General features: G+C 41.4%; 1 protein-coding gene across 5 annotated transcripts in view; it reads left to right on the top strand.

The window, feature by feature from the left end:
* Window positions 1-22,981, top strand: part of LOC108706534 (TBC1 domain family member 14) — a 73,761-nt gene that overhangs the window by 26,862 nt on the left and 23,918 nt on the right. For 4 of the 5 annotated variants that reach the window (XM_018243033.2, XM_018243034.2, XM_041579392.1 and 1 more), the window contains 2 exons: window positions 8,228-8,336; window positions 22,085-22,203. In XM_018243033.2, coding sequence (XP_018098522.1) covers window positions 8,228-8,336; window positions 22,085-22,203 — 228 coding nt within the window. Of the gene's footprint in view, window positions 1-8,227; window positions 8,337-19,236; window positions 19,584-22,084; window positions 22,204-22,981 lie in introns of those variants that run through there. The other variant, XM_018243036.2, reaches the window with a different exon arrangement.

The following is a 22,981-nucleotide window of genomic DNA, read 5'->3' as shown; positions in this document are numbered from 1 at the left end:
ATGTAATGCTACACAATTGTCATAAACACATAACTTACAAATTATTACGTTGGCTGTAAATGTAATTGAAAACAGTACAGGTATGGGACCTGTTTTCCAGAATGCCCGGGACCTGGGGTTTGGGATGCTGTTATTCAGTTCACCCCTAGGACTATCCCTAAATTTTGGGAAGTGCTAGTGTGGGAGTGTCTGTTGCTAAGGTGCGACGTTTTGAAATGCCTCCTCTGTGTGTCATAAGCCCCGGTGATTTGTCTGCGAGATGGCAGAGAGACTGAAACTGTCAGCAGTTTGTTTGGCCAAGTTTAGGATCTCTGTTCCACTGGTTCTGTAGGTTCTGTAGGCTGCTGAGTCGGGCACCAGATTGTGTTTGGTGCTGCCATGTAGCTTTAGATACCTGTATGTAAATATATGTGTTTTTCTGAGTAGGCGCCACAGTCATTTAAAGGGATACTCTCATACAATAAGACTCTTTTCTGTTATTCATACACGGTTCAATAAAAGATGCTGACTCTGCCCCTCAGCAGCTTATAGGCCCATCCATGGGGCCCATAGAAGGTCCTGGCCAATCAATAGATGTGTTAGGTTTGAAATCCCATCAGAAAACGGAATCCGCAAATATGATCCAATCCTTAGTCCAAGGACCAACTGGATTTAATTCTCTGTGTTGGTGACCTTGCCAACCAAGTGGATCTCGCCATGTATATGGCCAGCTTTATTGCTTTCATATAATATGTATATTTACATTGCTTATAAGTTCAGTGGTCTGCTTTACTTTGCCTCAGCTAAGCCCCATTATCTCTCTCACTGTTGTTGTTAGGGTCAGGGCACACAGGCAGATTCAGGGAGATCAGTTGCCCGGCGACTAATCTCCTCTTCTTCGGGGCGACTAATCTCCACGACCTGCCTTCCCGCCAGCTAAAATACAAATTGCCGTCAGGATGGCACTCGGCGCGATTCGTCTTCCGAAGTTTCCTCGATGGTTCCGACCCAAAAATTGAATCGTATTCGATTTTGTACGAATCTAATTTTTCTCCCCCCCTCCAAAAAAACTCGAATGTCAGGAAGGCTATTAACATCTCCAAATGGCTCAACGGACCTCTGCCATTGACTACATGAACTCGGCAGGTTTTAGGTGGCAAATATTAGAATTAGGACTGTTTGCATGGTCGAGGCGTGATAGTAGAATTACATTTTGAATGTGTGAAACTCGAAAATTCAAATTTACTATTCGACCCGATAAATATGCCCCTTAGTGTCTTAGCAAAGCCAATTATCGCTATTGTAGGCATGACAAGTAACTGCTACTGTAGTTCTGTGTGTCTTCACCCTACAAGCAACCATTCTAGACGGAAGTGTAGTAAATGTTAAGTAGAGACTCAGATAAAGGGAAATTGATCCTGCTTGGGGCAGTGGTCAATGCGGAGATTTGATGCCTGTGATTATTTATGTGCGACTGCAAATCTCCCGAAAATGCCTCTCCATTGGAAATAACTGAAATCACCATCGGTAAAACCAATGCGTCGCTCCATTCTTCAAAAGTAGCCTGAAGTGCCTCTGGAGAAAAGTAAGTAAGTTTTACCACTGGCGATTTCAGTTATTAATAATGGAGAGGCATTTTCGGGAGATTTGTTGCCCGCAGTTATCCATAAGTAATCATGGGCAACAAATCTCCCCATCTGCCACTGGCCTTAGTCCCACGAGACTCTGACTCTGATTATCAGAATAGATATAGGGTCCCTGCCATAAAGCAAGATTGGTCTTCTGCAGGTGGCCGGATAGGAAGCGATAATATAATTTACAGCGATGACGTAAAACATTGCACATTGCTTTATGGCAAAAGTAAAAACTATTTTGTTTTGATGACAGTACCTCTTCATTCAGTCACCTGCAGGACCGCCATTGCTCCAGCCTCAGGATATCCGTGGTCTGTACATGCTGAAGAGAAGTGGGATTGGGGGCTCAGTGCCGTAACGCACAGCCGGGCCCCCGCCCCCCTCCATACACGCCGGATTCCAGTGGCGAGCGGGCTGCCGGGGGGCCCTTAGGGGGTGCGGGCCCTGGTCCGCTCGCACCCCCTGCTCCCCCGGTAGTTCCGCCACTGTGGGGGCTGCAAATAAGGCACTAGACTGCTGGCACCCAAAAAAGGTTGTGATTGACTATTGGTAGCCCCTATGTGGACTAGCAGCCTACAGGAGCTTCTGTTTAGTAGGACGCCTGGTTTTTATACAACCAAAACTTGCCTCCAAGCCTGGAATTCAAAAACAAGCACCTGCTTTGAGGCCGCTGAGAGCAACATTCAAGGGGTTGGGGAGTAACATGTTGCACACGAGCTACTGGTTGGGGATCACTGCCCTATGGTATAATGCATTTATATGGAAGATTGGATAATTTCACCAGGGTTAGTAAACCAAGGTATATAAAAATGAAAACCCTTTTGCCTTTTTCTTAATTTTTTTCATTTTTTTTTTCATTTTGCTTGTGTAGTCATCTCCTTGTTGAACCTTGTAATGTTAATCACATAAAGAGTGATCTATTGTGTCCTGGCTCGGGTTAATCATCCAGCTGCTCCTTCTTGGGAGTCTGTTGCAAAGTTCATTTTCAGAAGTCTTTGTGCAGTGTTAGCAGTGAATGGGGTGAAAGTCTGCTACAAGATAATGCCCAGACCCAGGTATTGCATTCTGCTGATATCCGAGCAGCCAGACTGAATAATCCAACCCTGTACACCCTGCTCACAGCCCACTCTAATTTAGTAACACGTAGTTTAAAGGGATACTGTCATGGGAAAAAAAAATGTTTTTTTCCAAAACATATTGGTTAATAGTGCTGTTCCAGCAGAATTCTGCACCGAAATCCATTTCTCCAAAGAGCAATTAATTGTCAGTTTCCCAGCTGCCCCAGTCATGTGACTTGTGCTCTGATAACACAAGATAACAGCTGCCTGGTAGATCTGAGAACAATACTCAGTAGTAAAATCCAGGTCCCACTGTGACACATTCAGTTACATTGAGTAGGAGAAACAACAGCCTGCCAGAAAGCAGTTCCATCCTAAAGTGCTGGCTCTTTCTGAAAGCACATGACCAGGCAAAATGACCTGAGATGCACCTACACACCAATATTACAACTAAAATAAAATACACTTACTGGTTCAGGAATTAAATTTTATAATGTAGATTGAATTATTTGCAGTGTAAACAGCGTAATTTACATAAAAATAAAAACATCATAAAAACCATGACAGAATCCGTTTATGTATATTTACACTTCTCTTTCAATGGGGACTTGCAGGTGGTTTTGTCTTAGAATTCAAACAGAGTCTATTGTGTATAACTGTATAACTCTCACCTTTCAGCCCTGGCAATATTAGAAAAGCCTTACGCACAACCAGATTTCCCTCTGATATAATTGTAGAAACAAAAGCAGAGAGCTCACACCCTGAGTATATACCTTTTGTGCTATCAGGTGCTGTACTGGAAGACCTGCGCCTGCTTCAAGGGTAAGAAATCCTATGAAGAAAATGCCAGCAGCACACTGAAAATTTGAAGTAGCAGAAGGTTTATTTAAACCCAAAACGTACATAAAAAAGGCAACATTTTGGGCCACCTGAAGGTTTGATAAAGGGCTCAGGTGGCCCGAAACGTTGCCTTTTATATGTATGTTTTGGGTTTAAATTTACCTTACACTACTTAAAATTTTCGGTGTGCTGCTGGCATTTTCTTTATCTGATATAATTGTAAACTATTGGGATCAGTAGTGGGATTGTGGGCATTTAGATTATTACATTGGAATCAACTTCCAGGTGCTACGCCCCAAATAGGGCTCTTGGGACGACTGGTCTTTGTGCTGATTCCCAACACAAGCTGTGGATGTACAGGGCTAATAAGTAATGAATACAGATTCACATTACATGGCAGCTCAAAAGCCAGTGAATTCTGCATCAGAATGTTGCATCAGCTTCAATGACAGATAAACCTCATTTTCCACTTGCATTTCAGTGACCCCTGAGCTTAGCTTTTCCAGAGCATACTGAGCATGTGCAGTGTCACTGACATTCAAAAGACCAACTAGAACCAAGATGGCAAGCCTTCATGAAAAGCTTTGATGGCCCAGATCATTACTGTTAAAGGGTTCACTAAGTTCAATACAATATACAGCATTTTTAGCCATTTTTAGGCTTTTTTTCTCCTTCAAAGTTTGTTTATTTATAAGAAAAAAATAGCAGTAGAGCTAAGAAATGTGGGGCTGAATTAAATACAGGTATGGAACCTGTTATCCAGAATGCTCTGGACCTGGGGTGTGCTGGATAACTGATCTTTCCATAATTTGGATCTTCATAGTTTGTCTACTAGAAAATCATGTAAACATTAAATAAACCAAATAGGCTGATTCTGCTTCCAATAAGGATTAATTATATATTAGTTGGGATCAAGTACAAGCTACTGTTTTATTATTACAGAGAAAAAGGAAATCGGTTTTAAAAATTTGGATTATTTGGATAAAATGGAGTCTATGGTAGAGGGTTTTTTCCATAATTCAGAGCTTTCTGGATAACGGGTTTCCGGAGATAACAGATCCCATACCTTTATAGGTATGGGACCTGTTAACCAGAATGCTTGGGACCTGGGGTTTTCTGGATAATGGATCTTTCTGTAATTCAGGTCTTCATACCATAAGTCTGCTAGAGGATCATGTAAATATTAAATAAACCCAATAGGCTGGTTTTGCCTCGAATAAGGATTCATTATATCTTAGTTGGGATCAAGTACAAGCTACTGTTTTATTATTACACAGAAAAAGGAAATCCGTTTTAAAAATGTTAATTATGTGCATAAAACGGAGTCTATGGGAGACGGCCTTTCCGTAATTTGGAGATTTCCGGATAACATACCTGTATATTAAAAAGTTAATGTTTTAGCTTTATGGTGCCATTGCTGGATTTGCAGCAGTTTTATTGCTGTTGAGTAATTGATTTGTGACACATGATTGGTCTGTAAAGGCTTTGGATTGTCCTATGGATCTATTGGAACTTTCTTGCTATTCTTTTCCCTGTGATTGAGTATAAAGTGGCCGAGGAGAGAGAATAATCGTTAAAGCTGATGTGACGAAGATCTTCTCTTGTGGTGAATAGAAGGGCAAGAATGGTTCCATTGTGTGTCACAGGTACATGGAAATAACCGAGCCCTTTTTCTTGCCAAGCTTTGTTCCTTATTACGCACACACGGGTTGTGCTCTGCTGCTTTTGACTGGAGTTGTGTAAAGAGACAATAGTTGTGTAGCGCTCAGGTTCTTTCCATTCCCAGGCTTGTTTGCGCGTTTTGTCTTCCTAGCTCCGGGTTTATGTTTGGCTTTGAGACCTTAGCCATCTGTTGATAAATATGCATACACTGAGTGGCTTGGGCTTGATTTCTAACATCACAATGCATCCCGTGGCACCCGCTGTGAATACTGGTACAATAGACTTCTGGCTCATTGGAGACCATAATGTTAGGAGGAAAAAATTGCTGCGGAAATCACCAGTTATGTGAAAAATAACCTTTTATGGAGTGTTAAAGGTCTGTCATTAGTTGAAGTTCAACCTGACTTGTAGACTATGGGGTATATTCATTAAGGATGCACCGAATCCACTATTTTGGATTCGGCCGAACCCTCGAATCCTTCACTAAAGATTTGGCCAAATACTGAACCGAATCCAAACCCTAATTTACATATGCAAATTTAGGGGTGGGAAGGGGAAAACATTTTTTACTTCCTTGTTTTCTGACAAAAAGTCATGCAATTTCCCTCCCCGCCCCTAATTTACATATGCAAATTCGGATTTGGTTCCGCTGGGGAGAAGGATTCGGCCGAATCCGAATCCTGCTGGAAAAGGCCGAATCCCGAACCGAATAGTGGATTCGGTGCATCCCTAATATTTATTAAAGAGCGAAGTTAGAGATCGCCACAGTTCTCTAGAGTGAAATTCACCCACTCTCCATTCATTTCAAATATGGAGAATTGAGTATTTATCAATAGGTGAAAGGGAAAGTTCATTCTTTGATAAATCAAAGTCAAAATCCCATAGAAATGAATGGAGAGTGGCGTAATTTAACTCTAGAGGACTGTGGCGATCTCTAAATTCACTCTTTGGTAAATATACCCCTTTTGTTCCTACACATGAGATTGGCAGAACAGATATAGGACTTGTTATCCACAATGCTCGGGACCTGGGGTTTTCCAAATAACGTATCTTTCCATAATTTGGATCTTCATACCTGAAGTCTAATAGGAAATCATGTAAATAAAAGCAATAGGTTGGTTCTGCCTCCAATAAGGATTCATTATATCTTAGTCGGGATCAAATACAAGCTACTGTTTTATTATAACAGAGAAAAGGGAAATCCTTTTTGAAAACTTGGATTAATTTGGTTAAAATAGAGTCTATGGGAGACGGCCTTCCCGTAATTCAAAGCTTTCTGGATAACGGATCCCATACCTGTAGCTTATTCTTCTTGCAACCTTGAACTCCAATACTGCCTGAGCTGGCTGAGCTATTCTAGTGCCATCAATCATTCCAATGACCATAAACCTGATGTAAATGTGCACCCTTTAATTGAATGTAAAATTGCTCTTCTGATAGTCGTCATTTTTCAAACGCTTATATAATGAATTTAAAACAACAGCACCACTTGCTGTTTATTTTGTCTGTCGGAACTGAGCTGGAATAAAATTAAGTTAAGGGTAAGGCCACACTGGGAGTTTTGGGGAGATTTGGTCGCCTGGCGACTAATCACCTCGTCTTTGCAGTGACCAATCTCCCCAAATGCCTTCCCTCACTCTTAACCGGCTAAAATGAAAAAAACGCCGCGCTAATCACACGCGGCGATTCATTTTCCGAAGTCGCACGAAGTTTCCTCGTGAGGCGACCAAATCTCCCCAAAACGCCAAGTGAGGCCTTAACCTAAAGGCCTTAACCTAAAGGGGCAGTAAAACCCCTTTGCTCACCGTTTTACAGCATGTTTACAACCATAAGTACAACCCCTTCAACTTGCAGTTTGTGTTGCGATAAAGTAATTCAATGGATGCTTAGACTGAGGATGAGGAAGGCTCTTTTGAGGTCATTTGTACACTCCTGTCTTAAGCTGGCCATAGATGTTGAGATTTTTAAAAGATCAGATCCTGATCGTGAGACCACTATCTTCTCAGAACGATCGTACGAATTGACCATCAACTAAAAAGACCAATTTGGCAGGAAAACAAAGGGGAGCTGCCTGCTTGGCCCTGCAAACATAGATAGATTGCACTGGGACCGACAAAGATTTTTTGACCTGGCCGATCAATTTCCTGACAGACCGAAAAATCGTAAGATGTACGATCGTTCGAATCCCACTAACCGCACGATAATTTCGAAGGATTGGTCGGACTTCCCTAAAATCGGTCGTTCAGCAAGAAGAATCGTTGCGTCTATGGGGAGCTTTACTCCTAGTAATCTACATGTTGGCCAAGCTAGCAACACAATCATCGACGACTTTCTACAACAATCGCCTCCATGGAAACTTCTAAAGAATTGTCCCTAGCAAACATTGACTTTTCATTTGCATATTTCATTATCAGATGTACTGAGCCAAGTCACTAAGAATTGAGTTATTAATGAGTGTTTCCCCATTCAGCATGGAAACGATTGTTATTTTTGGCTTGCTCTTTCTCAATAGTCTTAAGAATTAGCACAAACTTGTTTTTGTAACCTTTGTGGCAGCACAGTTGACTTTCCAAGGAATATTTCCTCCCGTGGTTTGTAATCCAGTTTGATGACTTGTGTTGGAGTTATTCTCTCTTGATACTGAAGCCTCTCGTTATTTTGTTCTTTTCATGAGAAACCAAACTGCACCTTCTCTACTTCTAAGGTCACTGTCATCAAGAAGTACATTATGTATTCAGTGGGATACAGGGGTTTGAGATACGTGGTTCATGGTACTTCATTTTTTAGAATTACTTGCGGGTTTTCCATCAGTCCCACATCAACTGTAAGACCTTGTGGTGTGTTCAGAATGGACTGACAATATAAATCACTTAAATTGTTGCATAAAGAAATTCAATGTGGACTCTATGGGTTTATACCCTCTGTTTGTACCTGCTTAGTTTAGAAGTATAGATTTGGGGTATAACAATTTAAGATATGTAGATATTTTGATGGCTTATATGAAAAGTCTTTTTGAATAATTATTTTTTTTTTTTGTTTTTTTTTCCCCTTTAGGAATATATTTGCTCGGAAAAAGAGTGTTTCGGTAGAAAAACCAGATGACCTGGGCTGGAAGTTGTTCAGTAGATTTCCCCAACAAGGAAGCCCTAGGACTGTAACAAAGGTATTTGCTTGTACTTGGTTTATCTTAATTTATGTTTGGTGGCCTGTAAAACTTGAAATTCCTGCTCTGAAAGTACCTGCTGTGGGGATATTTCTGGTGCTTTTGCTCACCCTGCCCTCTAGTGTGTGTTGCCATAGTTACATGAGCTTTCTTTGGATACAGTCTAAATACATGGTAAAATCCACTCATTTGACCAGATCAAAAAACAATCTGATCTTTACCTGATTTGACCACTAACATGGCCAACTATCAGTGATCGGATAATAATGGGACCAGGGATTGGCTAATAATGGGGCCAGTGATTGGCTAATAATGGGGCCAGTGATCAGATGATAAAAATAGGGCCAGTGATTGGATAATAATGGGGCCAGTGATTGGCTAATAATGGGGCCAGTGATTGGATAATAATGGGGCCAGTGATTGGCTATTAATGGGGCCAGTGATTGGATAATAATGGGGCCAGTGATCATATGATAATAATGGGGCCAGTGATCGTATGATAATAATGGGGGCAGTGATTGTATGATAATAATGGGGCCAGTGATCGTATGATAATAATGGGGCCAGATTATAATAATGGGGCCAGTGATCGGATGATAATAATGGGGCCAGTGATCGGATGATAATAATGGGGCCAGTGATCGGATGATAATAATGGGGCCAGTGATCGGATGATAATAATGGGGCCAGTGATCGGATGATAATAATGGGGCCAGTGATCGGGTGATAATAATGGGGTCAGTGATCAGATGATAATAATGGGCCAGTGATCGTGTGATAATAATGGGGCCAGTGATCGGGTGATAATAATGGGGCCAGTGATTGGATGATAATAATGGGGCCAGTGATTGGATGATAATAATGGGGCCAATGATCGGGTGATAATAATGGGGCCAATGATCGGGTGATAATAATGGGGCCAGTGATCGGGTGATAATAATGGGGTCAATGATCGGGTGATAATAATGGGGCCAGTGCAATATTCAGTAATATGTTTATAAGCTGTCCATGTGGGCCGAAACACGTTGATGCACCATGCATAATTAAAGATACGCTGATACACGCTTGCCTTTTGCTGCAGTGAATGCTTTCATGGAGTACTACTAAATCATTTTGGTTAGCACCCGGCCAAACTTTTAGTCTATCGTTTCGGTCCCACACAGGAACCTTTTTCAAGGAATCACAGTGCAATGTGAGAATACAACATAAATCGCCAAATAGAGGTTAAGTGATTAAAGGGCCCACCCCCTGTGAGATTAAAATGGCCTTCTGGTTGTAACAATTCAAAATTTAGTTTGGGTGATACTTTGATTGAACACTTATAGGCTGCCCTATACAGTATCTCCTTGGATCTGTGGCTGGATGGCTGATAGAGAAATGTTATTGTGCATATGTAACATGAACTAGGGGAACCTCACCAAGTACTGAACAAAATATGGCCATAAACCAAAAGCTAGAAATGCCTGATCTCTTTCTCTGTCTGAGATGTGCCCTGTGTCTTCTAGGCAATAGCAGCCTTGTTGGGATTATACTTCACACCACCTGTTTTGGGCCTGATTAAAGTCCTTATTAATCTCACAGGAGGGGGGAGATGGCTCTATGTACTTTCCTGGGAATAACTCTGAGCACTCTGGTGTCCCCTCTGTTTTATTTCATGTTTCTAGTGTTTCATTACTGGTACAGGTATGGGATCTGTAATCTGGAAAACTTGTTATCCAGAAATCTCCGAATTACAGGAAGGCCAGCCCCATAGACTCCATTTTATTCAAATAATTCAAGAATGTTAAAGGAGAAACAAACCCGTACTAGAAAAAAACCCTACCCTGCGTAGACCAACCTCCCTCCTCCCCACAGCCTAACTGCTCCCCCTGGGCAAGTGCCCCTAATTTTTTACTTACCCCTCCGTGCAGATCTGGCCTCGGGAGTTCACAAGCGCCATCTTCTTTTTCATGACTTTCGGCGCATGCGCAGTTGTTCGGGACCAGACATTTACTCCAGCTTCGCATGCGCCGAACTTCTGCTCAGATTCCGAAGAAGACTGAAAAAAGAAGATAGCGCCCGTGAACTCCCGAGGCCAGATCTGAACAGAGGGGTAAGTAAAAAATTAGGGGCATTTGCCCGGCGGGGGGCAGTTAAGCTGTGGGGGAGGAGGGAGGATGGTCTACGCAGGGTAGGGGTTATTTCTAGTACGGGTTTGTTTCTCCTTTAACCATATTTTATTTTTCTCTGTTATATTAACAGTGCCTTGTACTTCATCCCAACTAATATATAATTAATCCTTACTGGAGGGGAAACAATCCTGTTGGGTTTATTTAATGATTAAATCATCCAAATTACGGAAAGATCTCTTATCATAGGTCCCAAGCATTCTGGATAACTAGGGATGCACCGAATCCACTTTTTTGGATTCGGCCGAACCCCCGAATCCTTCACGAAGGATTCGGCCGAATACCGAACCGAATCCGAACCCTAATTTGCATATGCAAATTAGGGGTGGGAAGGGGAAAACATTGACTGATAAGTCACGTAATTTCCCTCCCCGCCCCTAATTTGCATATGCAAATTAGGATTCGGTTCGGCTGGGCAGAAGGATTCGGCCGAATCTGAATCTTGCTGAAAAAGGCCGAATCCTGGCCGAATCCCGAACCGAATCCTGGATTCGGTGCATCCCTATGGATAACATACCTGTACAGGGACCAGCAGAATATTGGTCTCATACGCATTCTCTGGTCTGTACGACCCACAGATTTGGCACAATTCAGCATTTGCTGGACACACAGCCACTTCTTACCATTTGTCATAATGACCACCTGAAGCATAAGCCATTTTTGTACCAGTGACATTGGGCTAGTCTTTGGCCAGTGTGCCAAAAATGGTATTATGGTAAGTTCTGGAGCCTACATATATAGATATGATCTATAATTCATCCCTTTGCTAGAGAATAGTCACAGGAGCCAGTACTGTGAAATTACTCCCAGCGATTGAATAATTCATTGCTAAGGCAACATCAGCAGAAATAACAGGTTCATTCATACGCTGTTATCCAAAAATAGATCTGTTTAATAGTTCTTCCATTTAATAGTTCTTCCATTTAATATTTCTTTGTATGTTGGGATCTGGCTATTAGGGGAGGATGGGGAGACTGGAATGGCAAGATATTCTGTGCACCTTTATCATATCTCCCAACCACTGGTGTAACTATTAGGAATGCACCGAATCCAGGTTTCGGTCCGGGATTCGGCCAGGATTCGGCCTTTTTCAGCAGGATTCGGATTCGGCCGAATCCTTCTGCCCAGCCGAACCGAATCCGAATCCTAATTTGCATATGCAAATTAGGGGCGGGAGGGAAATTGCATGACTTTTTGTCAGAAAACAAGGAAGTAAAAAATGTTTTCCCCTTCCCACCCCTAACTTGCATATGCAAATTAGGGTTCGGATTCGGTTCGGTATTCGGCCGAATCTTTCACGAAGGATTCGGGGGTTCGGCCGAATCCAAAAAAGTGGATTCGGTGCATCCCTAGTAACTATAGTGGAAGGTCGTTTGCTTCTATAGTGTTGAAATTCCCCTTTCTACTGCTTACTTTTTCTTTAAATTGACAAACTCGATCCTCATCGAGCAGTCGTGGGGGTGTGGGAATGCGCGCTGGGATCTCCGAGTATTTTTCTGATGGGGGGGGCCTGGAGCACCATTGTTACGCCCCAGCTCCCAACTGTCCCGTTTTTTGTGGGGCAGCCATGATTTTAACAGCTCATCCCACCGTCCTGGGTTGTTACTGAAATGTCCCCAGAATACGTGGCAGGTGCACTTAGATACCGTTGTATCAATTTAAAATAAGCAAAGAAACAATTGTAACTATTTAAAATAAGAATGTCTCTTGGGGGAAACTGTGACTTGCAGCTTAAAGGACCAGTGACAGCAAAAATGTTCTAAAATTAGTTAGTATGCTACGAAAAAAGACACTTACACATATTAAACTTAAAAGTCGCTAAGTCTTTATTAAGAAATAAACCGATACTCGTCGCTGTTTCTGAAGAGGAGCTTCATTAAGTTATTTCTTAATAAAGATTTTAAAGTTTAATATGTGTTGGCGTTTTGTTTTCGTAGCATACTAACTAATTTTCTTTAGAAAATTTTTGCTGTTAGTGGTCCTTTAAAGGGCAATTGACCTTCATTAGCAAAATTGTAATAAGAAATGTGTTCAGACTTTTAGAACTTACAAATTTTGGTAATTAGGGGGTGTGGGCACAAAATGGGCGTGGCTCTGCTTGCCAAATCCTCCTGTCCCTCTTTCTATTTCCAAAATGTTGGGACGTACTGTATGCTTTATACATGGGATAATGCTAATTCTTTTCATTCAGTTCTCTGTGTTGGGGTACATTATTCCTGCTTGAGTTGTTGAAGGATAACCAGTCACTAAGACTAGAGATGCACTAGTGATTAGGTGAGCATAGCCTGCAAGACATTGTTGGCCCCAGGTAGGAGTTAACTACCTCTCCTTCTAGACCTCTATTGATACTTATGCTCATATCAGTGGCTGAGGCTCAGATTATTGGGTGCAAGGCAAAGTCTTGTATAGGGAAATGTGGGCAGCAAACCAACTTCTACCTAGTGAGCTGGTCATTGAAGCTTAGGGGCTGTACTGTACAATGTGGTGCCCCCAGTGCATCAGGTCCTAGGGACAACTTTAGTTAGAACATGATTATCCCTAAGGTATGATTATGGCTTATGGATATCTGAAGTCAAGAGCTGATGGGACTGCAGGTTGGTTATTCTATAGGGGGATATAATCAGTGCATTGTTCTTAGTGATTCCTCTTAAAGGCGTTGCAAAGGCAAAAAAATAAAATCCCATTTTTACTATCTTTAATGAAAAAGAAACCTATCTCCAATATACTTTAATTAAAAAATGTGTACCGTTTTTATAAGAAACCTGACTGTATGCAGTGAAATTCTCCCTTCATTTACTGCTGTGGATAGGAATTGTCAGATGGTCCCTAACTGCTGAGCAGGGAAACAATCATACTTATGAACAGCAGGGGGAGCCCCCGCCTTACTTCCCAGCCATGCAGAACTCAAGCAGCTTTGTTTGTTTCCCTGCAGAGCAGTCGGCGACTGTGTAGAGATTTGTATTGGATTTTATCTTTGCCTTTACATCCCCTTTGCTGTTTCCAACTCCAGCCAAAGACAAAAGATCATGGAGACAGATTTAAACAGATAAACTGGAATTCTATTTGGAGGATTATTTTGCTGCAGCCACTGGTTCTGCAGAGTTGGAGAAACTATAAAATCCACATTAGATCACATGACAAAACAGGACCCAGTACAGTCTGTATATTCTGATTATTAATCAGCCTTGCTTTATCGGCTTCTGGCAGATATTATTTGACTTGTGCTGTTTTGATAATTTATGACGATCCCTAAGCAGCCCAGACCACACTGAGCATGTGCACAGTCTTGGTCTTGCAAAGATGTTTAACAAAGTTACAAGATGGTGACCCCCTGTGGCCAACTTTGAAATCATAAATTATTTGTTTGATTAGGCTTGTGGTGCAGTAAATTCATGTTTATATTTAGTACAGCATTTCTAGCCTTATTCTATTTTAAACTTTACTTCCCCTTTTAAGGTTGGGTCCTATTCTTTATATAGATTAAATTATCAGGTGAGTGTACAGAGGAACAGGGAAGAGACATTCATTCACTCACATGGTTATATACACGTGGCTCCCATTGTGTGGAATTCATGGGCATTTCAATCAGGGAACAGGGAAAGAATTATAAATGCAATAAGCAGCAGCTTCTTCTATCTTCTGATCTTTCCACAAAGCTTGGGACCTGCCATTTTCTGGATAAGGGGTCAGCTAGAATTGCTCAGGTATAAACATGTTATCTGGCTTACGTAACGGGAAGTACAAGGTTCTATGGTATTAAAGGGGAAGTTGCCTTGCTGCAATTCAGAGCTTTTTGTAGCATGGGTTTCTGGAAGTCGTTATTATATATTCATATTGGTTCTCTATATAAAGCCATATGTACTTTGGGTTTCATATTTAATCAGATTGCTTTGTCTGCATTGCCCTGGTGCCACAGGTATGGGATCCGTTACCCGGAAACCTGTTATCTAGAAAGCTCTGAATTACGGAAAGGCTGTCTCCCATAGACTCCATTATAATCAAATAATCCGGATTTGTAAAATTGATTTCCTTTTTCTTCGTAATAATAAAACAGTAGCTTGTACTGGATCCAAACAAAGATATAACTAATCCTTATTGGAAGCAAAACCAGCCTATTGGGTTTATTTAATGTTTACATGATTTTCTAGTAGACTTAGGGTAAGGGCATACCTGAAGATTCGGGGACATTGTCGCCCGGCAACTAACCGCCTCTTCTTTGGGGCGACTAATCTCCCCGAACCGCTTCCCCGTGTCTTTTGCTTGCTTCAATGAAAAAACGGCTGCGCCAATGCCCTCGTGGCGCTTTGATTTCTGAAGTCGCCTGAAGTCTACTCATGAGGAAACTTCGGGCGACTTCGGAAATGGAAGCACCACGAGATTAGTCGCCCCAAAGAAGAGGCGATTTAGTCGTCGGCCGACAATGTCCCCGAATCTTCAGGTATGCCCTTACCCTTAAGGTATAAAGACCATTATCCGGAAAATCCTAGGTCCCAAGAATTCTGGATAACTGATCCCATACTGTACCAGTTTCCAGCACACCTGCTGCACTGTCACCATAAATAGAAAATGTATGTAATGCTGCCTGCCATTTGCAGTATGCCAACCCCTGGGCCTCTGCATATGTGTATTTTTGGAAAGGGCTGTCAGCAATGTGGGCTTAGCTGAAGTTAGAGCTTAATGCAAGTAGTTGATTGAGGTTATGAATTGACAGCCAAAGGACGCAGGCTTCAGCAGCAGCTACATGGGGAGCCCATTGAATTCCGCTGAATTTATTAGTAATATGTTATGTAATATGCCTTTGAAATGACTTCTGTAAAACACACTTCAGTTGATTTTGGTGCTGACCTGCAAAGAAATACTGAGGCTAAAGCCTACCAAGCTTTTCACTCGCTCTGATGCCTCCGGTCACTAGGTGGCGCTGTGCATCCTAGGGCAACCTATGGCTGCACCCATGGCTTCACAGCAGCTTGTTTATATAAACTATAGTAGTACTTATCTGTTATCTACTGTGTATCCTGTGCTTGAATGGCTGCCCCCATGGCTACTCAGCAGCTTGTTTATATAAACTATAGTAGTACTTATCTGTTATATGCTGTGTATCCTGTGCTTGAATGGCTGCCCCCATGGCTACACAGCAGCTTGTTTATATAAACTATAGTAGTACTTATCTGTTATCTACTGTGTATCCTGTGCTTGAATGGCTGCCCCATGGCTACACAGCAGCTTGTTTATATAAACTATAGTAGTACTTTATCTTTATCTACTGTGTATCCTGTGCTTGAATGGCTGCCCCATGGCTACACAGCAGCTTGTTTATATAAACTATAAGTAGTACTTATCTGTTATCTACTGTGTATCCTGTGCTTGAATGTCTGCCACTATGGCTGCACAGCAGCTTGTTTATATAAACTATAGTAGTACTTATCTGTTATCTACTGTGTATCCTGTGCTTGAATGGCTGTCCCCATGGCTACACAGCAGCTTGTTTATATAAACTATAGTAGTACTTATCTGTTATCCACTGTGTATCCTGTGCTTGAATGGCTGCCCCCATGGCTACACAGCAGCTTGTTTTATATAAACTATAGTAGTACTTATCTGTTATCTACTGTGTATCCTGTGCTTGAATGGCTGCCCCCATGGCTACACAGCATTGTTTATATAAACTATAGTAGTACTTATCTGTTATCTACTGTGTATCCTGTGCTTGAATGTCTGCCCCATGGCTACCAGCAGCTTGTTTATATAAACTATAGTAGTACTTATCTGTTATCTACTGTGTATCCTGTGCTTGAATGGCTGCCCCATGGCTACACAGCAGCTTGTTTATATAAACTATAGTAGTACTTATCTGTTATCTACTGGTATCCTGTGCTTGAATGGCTGCCCCATGGCTACACAGCAGTTGTTTATATAAACTATAGTAGTACTTATCTTTCTACTGTGTATCTGTGCTTGAATGCTGCCCATGGCTACACAGCAGCTTGTTTATATAAACATAGTAGTATTATCTTATCTACTGTGTTCCTGTGCTTGAATGCTGCCCCATGGCTCACAGCAGCTTTTTATATAAACTATAGTAGTACTTATCTGTTATCTACTGTGTATCCTGTGCTTGAATGGCTGCCCCATGGCTAACAGCAGCTTGTTATATAAACTATAGTAGTACTTATCTGTTTTACTGTGTATCCTGTGCTTGAATGCTGCCCCATGGCTACACAGCAGCTTGTTTATATAAACTATAGTAGTACTTATCTGTTATCTACTGTGTATCCTGTGCTTGAATGGCTGCCCCATGGCTACACAGCAGCTTGTTTATATAAACTATAGTAGTACTTATCTGTTATCTACTGTGTATCCTGTGCTTGAATGGCTGCCCCCATGGCTACACAGCAGCTTGTTTATATAAACTATAGTAGTACTTATCTGTTATCTACTGTGTATCCTGTGCTTGAATGTCTGCCACATGGCTGCACAGCAGCTTGTTTATATAAACTATAGTAGTACTTATCTGTTATCTACTGTGTATCCTGTGCTTGAATGGCTGCCCCATGGCTACACAGCAGCTTGTTTATATAAACTATAGTAGTACTTATCTGTTATCTACTGTGTATCCTGTGCTTGAATGGCTGCCCCCATGGCTACACAGCAGCTTGTTTATATAAACTATAGTAGTACTTATCTGTTATCTACTGTGTATCCTGTGCTTGAATGGCTGCCCCATGGCTACACAGCAGCTTGTTTATATAAACTATAGTAGTACTTATCTGTTATCTACTGTGTATCCTGTGCTTGAATGGCTGCCCCATGGCTACACAGCAGCTTGTTTATATAAACTATAGTAGTACTTATCTGTTATCTACTGTGTATCCTGTGCTTGAATGTCTGCCACTATGGCTGCACAGCAGCTTGTTTATATAAACTATAGTAGTACTTATCTGTTATCTACTGTGTATCCTGTGCTTGAATGGCTGTCCCCATGGCTACACAGCAGCTTGTTTATATAAACTATAGTAGTACTTATCTGTTATCTACTGTGTATCCTGTGCTTGAATGGCTGCCCCATGGCTACACAGCAGTTGTTTATATAAACTATAGTAGTACTTATCTGTTCTCTACTGTGTATCTGTGCTTGAATGGCTGCCCCATGGCTACACAGCAGCTTGTTTATATAAACTATAGTAGTATTATCTTTATCTACTGTGTATCCTGTGCTTGAATGGCTGCCCTATGGCTGACACAGCAGCTTGTTTATATAAACTATAGTAGTACTTATCTGTTATCTACTGTGTATCCTGTGCTTGAATGGCTGCCCATGGCTACACAGCAGTTTGTTTATATAAACTATAGTAGTACTTATCTGTTTCTACTGTGTATACTGTGCTTGAATGGCTGCCCCATGGCTACACAGCAGCTTGTTTATATAAACTATAGTAGTACTTATCTGTTATCTACTGTGTATCCTGTGCTTGAATGGCTGCCCCATGGCTACACAGCAGCTTGTTTATATAAACTATAGTAGTACTTATCTGTTATCTACTGTGTATCCTGTGCTTGAATGGCTGCCCCATGGCTACACAGCAGCTTGTTTATATAAACTATAGTAGTACTTATCTGTTATCTACTGTGTATCCTGTGCTTGAATGCTGCCCCATGGCTACACAGCAGCTTGTTTATATAAACTATAGTAGTACTTATCTGTTATCTACTGTGTATCCTGTGCTTGAATGGCTGCCCCATGGCTACACAGCAGCTTTTTTATATAAACTATAGTAGTACTTATCTGTTATCTACTGTGTATCCTGTGCTTGAATGCTGCCACTATGGCTGCACAGCAGCTTGTTATATAAACTATAGTAGTACTTATCTGTTATCTACTGTGTATCCTGTGCTTGAATGGCTGCCCCCATGGCTACACAGCAGCTTGTTTATATAAACTATAGTAGTACTTATCTGTTATCTACTGTGTATCCTGTGCTTGAATGCTGCCCCCATGGCTACACAGCAGCTTGTTTATATAAACTATAGTAGTACTTATCTGTTATCTACTGTGTATCCTGTGCTTGAATGGCTGCCCCATGGCTACACAGCAGTTTGTTTATATAAACTATAGTAGTACTTATCTGTTCTCTACTGTGTATACTGTGCTTGAATGGCTGCCCCCATGGCTACACAGCAGCTTGTTTATATAAACAATAGTAGTAATTATCTTATCTACTGTGTGTCCTGTGCTTGAATGTCTGCCACTATGGCTGCACAGCAGCTTGTTTATATAAACTATAGTAGTACTTATCTGTTATCTACTGTGTATCCTGTGCTTGAATGGCTGCCCCCATAGCTACACAGCAGCTTGTTTATATAAACTATAGTAGTACTTATCTGTTATCTACTGTGTATCCTGTGCTTGAATGGCTGCCCCCATAGCTACACAGCAGCTTGTTTATATAAACTATAGTAGAGTTTCTGAAGCAAACACACCAGTTTTACCAGTGCAGGGCAACGCTACATTATTTATTCTTTACTTAAAAACACTTTCATATGTTGATGTTACAGTTCCTTTAAGGGAGTTATATGACTTTACCAATATGATGAGAACCATATATGTTTAGCAGTCAAGGCGTTAAATGCCAGCCTTTCTCCTAGTGTCAGTTTTATGTTACCCTGTTGCAGAGGAAGGATACAGTCGCATGCAGCAGTGCAGGGGTTAAGCCCAGTCCCAGAGGGGATCATTAGCCTTTGTGGTCCACAGAAACGGAAGCGAATAATGTCCCTGGTACCCTGCCCCCTGCATCCCTATCAAGGCATGAGTAGTTGATTGGATGCATTCCATCTGCAGCTGATTGAAATGGCTGCCGCAGCCTTGGGAGCATCAGGGAGAGAGGACAGGAGTCACGCACGTGACAGGGTAATCCTGTATCCTTCAGGCATGTCCTGATAGAAGCCTGGACCCCCACACCCCCTGCAGGTGACTAGGAATCTAAGATGCTGCTACACCGACACCCATTCTCCGAGCCAGCAGCGCTGTGATAGCAAAGGCAGGATGGGGCTTCATTGTCTGTGAGGAATTGCAGCTTTCATGGTGAGTGAATCCAGCAGGGACCATCAGCAGCAGGACTAATTGTGCAGCAGCAGCAGCAGCACCGGGAGGCTTTTCTGCCTGTGTTTCTTATGAGCGGTGCAGACACAGGGGAAACAGGGAGTTCTTTCTTACCTGCAAATAACCAGGAGTTGCTTCTCTTTCCACTGACCTTGTTACGCTGCGCCCAAGGAAATCGACGAGCAGAAGGCAATGTGCGTTCCGACTCCATACTTGTGCTCAAATCCTGCTGTATCATCTCATTTTTATTTCTAGCCGTAGCAATATTGGAGTTTTAATGTGCCGTCTCATAAAATTCCTTCTTGTACTACATCTCCCAGCAGCCCTCATTGGCCATAAACAGTGGAGAGTGTTTGTAGCTTGGCTTGAACTTCTCTGCTTTGTAGTTTATAAATACAGTAGTTACATATAGTTTAGAACCCAAATCCTGTTCTGGTTCATGTACAAGGCACCAGGGTGTATAATGAATGACAACTGGATTCATTACTTCTTGCATGTGGGGTGTATAATTCCACTGTATAAGAACATTGAATCATTTGGGGTGAGGCATAGCCCCTGCCTAATACTGTAGTGATGCTCTCATATACGTTCAGATCTCGTTTATACTATACACCAGAGAGCATGAAACTGGGACTTTCCTATACAGCTAGCTACTGGCTTTTTAGTATACAGTGAATAAAGTAGCCCCTATTGTAAAATAAGGGGATATTATAAGTCACAGAGGATTTCTATGACCATATAAAATTTTTATATTTTATACAGGTCATGGAACGCCAAGGTTACTTCTAATATCCTCATATTTTCCAGCAAGGGTACTTTATTTATCATAATACACAAGTTTTATGACCGTATAAAAACACAAGGCCAAAGGTCAAGTTTTCTTATACAGGTCATGGAACTCCGAGGTGACTTTTAATAGCCTCATATTTTGCAATAGGTGGTACTTTATTATAATACACACGTTTCAGTGAATCACGTGAGAGAAATGACATCACTCCTCACCATAACTGATGACATCATTACTCCCGTATCGTTTATAAGGATATAATTTACAAGATATTCATGGCTTTTATGTATTTTATATATATATATATATACATACATGCATTGTTGCTTGTTACACACATTAGTTAACACCATCAGTCCTGCCCCGTAGAGCTTGCAGTCTATATGTGGTGCCCTAGGCATAGCCAGATTACTAGACTCTAACACATGCAGTTCTTCACCACTTATTAAACTGGGTTGTGTATGTGTGGCTAAATTGTATGTTTAGCCACACTGTATGCGTGATAAAAATCATTGTGTTTAGCTGCACATAGAGCCATTAGCTAAAACAGATTAGATGCAATAGAGTTGGCTGGTATCTGCCCACACACGTGCAGATGCAGCCATTGGCCAGCCAGGTCACACGAGTCCCAATGCAGTTCATTTGGTGGGGTAACTACTCTCTATGGTCCCTGACTGAATATGATTTTGTCTCGCCAAATCAAAATCCATTGATCGGGATTGCTGTACCTGTAGTTTTTCATAACAAGGACTTCCACACTTTTGGCCATATAAAGGGAGATAGTCAGGGTCAGAATGGCAAAATCAAAGGACCTTCTGTTGGGTTCCAGCATAGAACAGTTGCCATAAGCTCATTATTATTTTCACCCTGGACCTGGGCCTCATTGGTGGGTCTTAGGCAGACCCTTTATGCAACTCTGGAGATAGTGACGCCCCTTGAGTGACACCAAGTTCATGTGCAGCTATGGAGCTTAGAATGGAAGCATAATAATTCTTAAAGGGGAACTATCGCAAAAATGAAAATGTAATATAAGCGTCATCATACTGAAATAAGGAATGTTCTAAATACAATCAATTAAATATGCTATACCGTTTCTGAAATAATCAAGTTTATCTTCACTATTACCCTCTCAGCATCTTTTTCTCATCATTCTGTATCATGCAGGAGTTGGGTGTCAGATGAATGATCCAATATATCTTATAGGGGGGTTCCTTTTGCCTAGAAGATGTATTAGAGCTCATTCTATTAAAATCACCAGACATCATGTCTCTCTACATGCAGGATTTGTGCAAAAGGCAGTTATTTTGTTACATTTTGTTTGTACTGGAATCAGTTATTTGAGTGAGCTCTAATACATCTGCTAGGAAAGGAAGCCCCCCTATAAGATATATTGGATTTAACTGTTAATGAATATCTGACACCCAACTGCTGCATGAAGAGAGAATGAAGAGAAACAGATGCTGAGAGAGGGACAGTGAAGATGAACTTGATTATTTCAGAAACAACACAGAACATTTAATTGATTGTATTTAGAAAGATTCTTATTTCAGTATGCTAAAGCTTATATTAAATTTTCATTTCTGCGATAGATCCCCTTTAAACAGCTCCGGCTCATGTAGGTGCTCGTGCTGTGTACTATCTGCAATGTCAAAAGGATACCTCAATTCATCATTTCTCTCTCTCTCTCTGCCCATAGGAATATGAGGAAAGAATTGGACGAGCTTCAAAGTCTCTCTCTCCGAAGCAGAATGTGAGGAAAAGCCTCATCTTTGAGCCTCTCTCCACCACCGCGCTTATTCTGGAAGACAGACCAGCGTGAGTAGAGTCAGGATCTTTTAAGTTCCTAAGTCATCTTTGCCTCCCAGGTGGCGGCCTACAGGGTTAAAGGAAAACTATAACCCCAAAAGCAATTCTTGAGCAAAAGATAGTTTATATCAAATTAAGTGCCTAGTAAAGAATCTTACCAAAGTGGAATATATATTTAAGTAAATATTGCCCTTTTACATCTCTTGCCTTGAACCACCATTTTGTGACTCTATTTGTGCTGCCTCAGAGATCACCTGACCAGAAATACTGCAGCTCTAACTGTAACAGGAAGAAGTGAGGAAGCAAAAGACACAACTCTGTCTGTTAATTGGCTCATGTGACCTAACATGTTTGGTTTGTTGTGTGCACCGTGAATCATGCAATCCCAGGGGCGGCCCTTATTTTTTAAAATGGCAGTTTTGTATTTATGGTTTCCCAGTGGCTCATACTACTAAAAAAGTATATTATTATGAAAATGGTTTATTTACATGAAGCAGGGTTTTACAAATGAGCTGTTTTATGTGATATCTTTTTATAGAGACCTACATTGTTTGAGTGGTATAGTTTTCCTTTAAATGGAATTGCTCACTGGCAGGAGAGACAAGGTCACAGTTTCCTATTCAGGTGGCTTTCAGTGCAGCCAGACCCGAACAACAGGTTTATCAGCTTCTCAATAATAACTGTGACCCGCTTGCCTTCAGTACAGAGAGGTTTGGCCTCCATACTCCAGTTGCTAACAGTCGCGGTGTATCTTGGCCATCCCTTTACTACAGTGTATATATAATAT

Source organism: Xenopus laevis, chromosome 1S, assembly GCF_017654675.1.
Source record: "Xenopus laevis strain J_2021 chromosome 1S, Xenopus_laevis_v10.1, whole genome shotgun sequence".
Classification (NCBI taxonomy): domain Eukaryota; kingdom Metazoa; phylum Chordata; class Amphibia; order Anura; family Pipidae; genus Xenopus; species Xenopus laevis.
The sequence above is the reverse complement of the archived record's forward strand: the minus strand, read 5'-3'. Positions and strand labels throughout refer to the sequence as shown.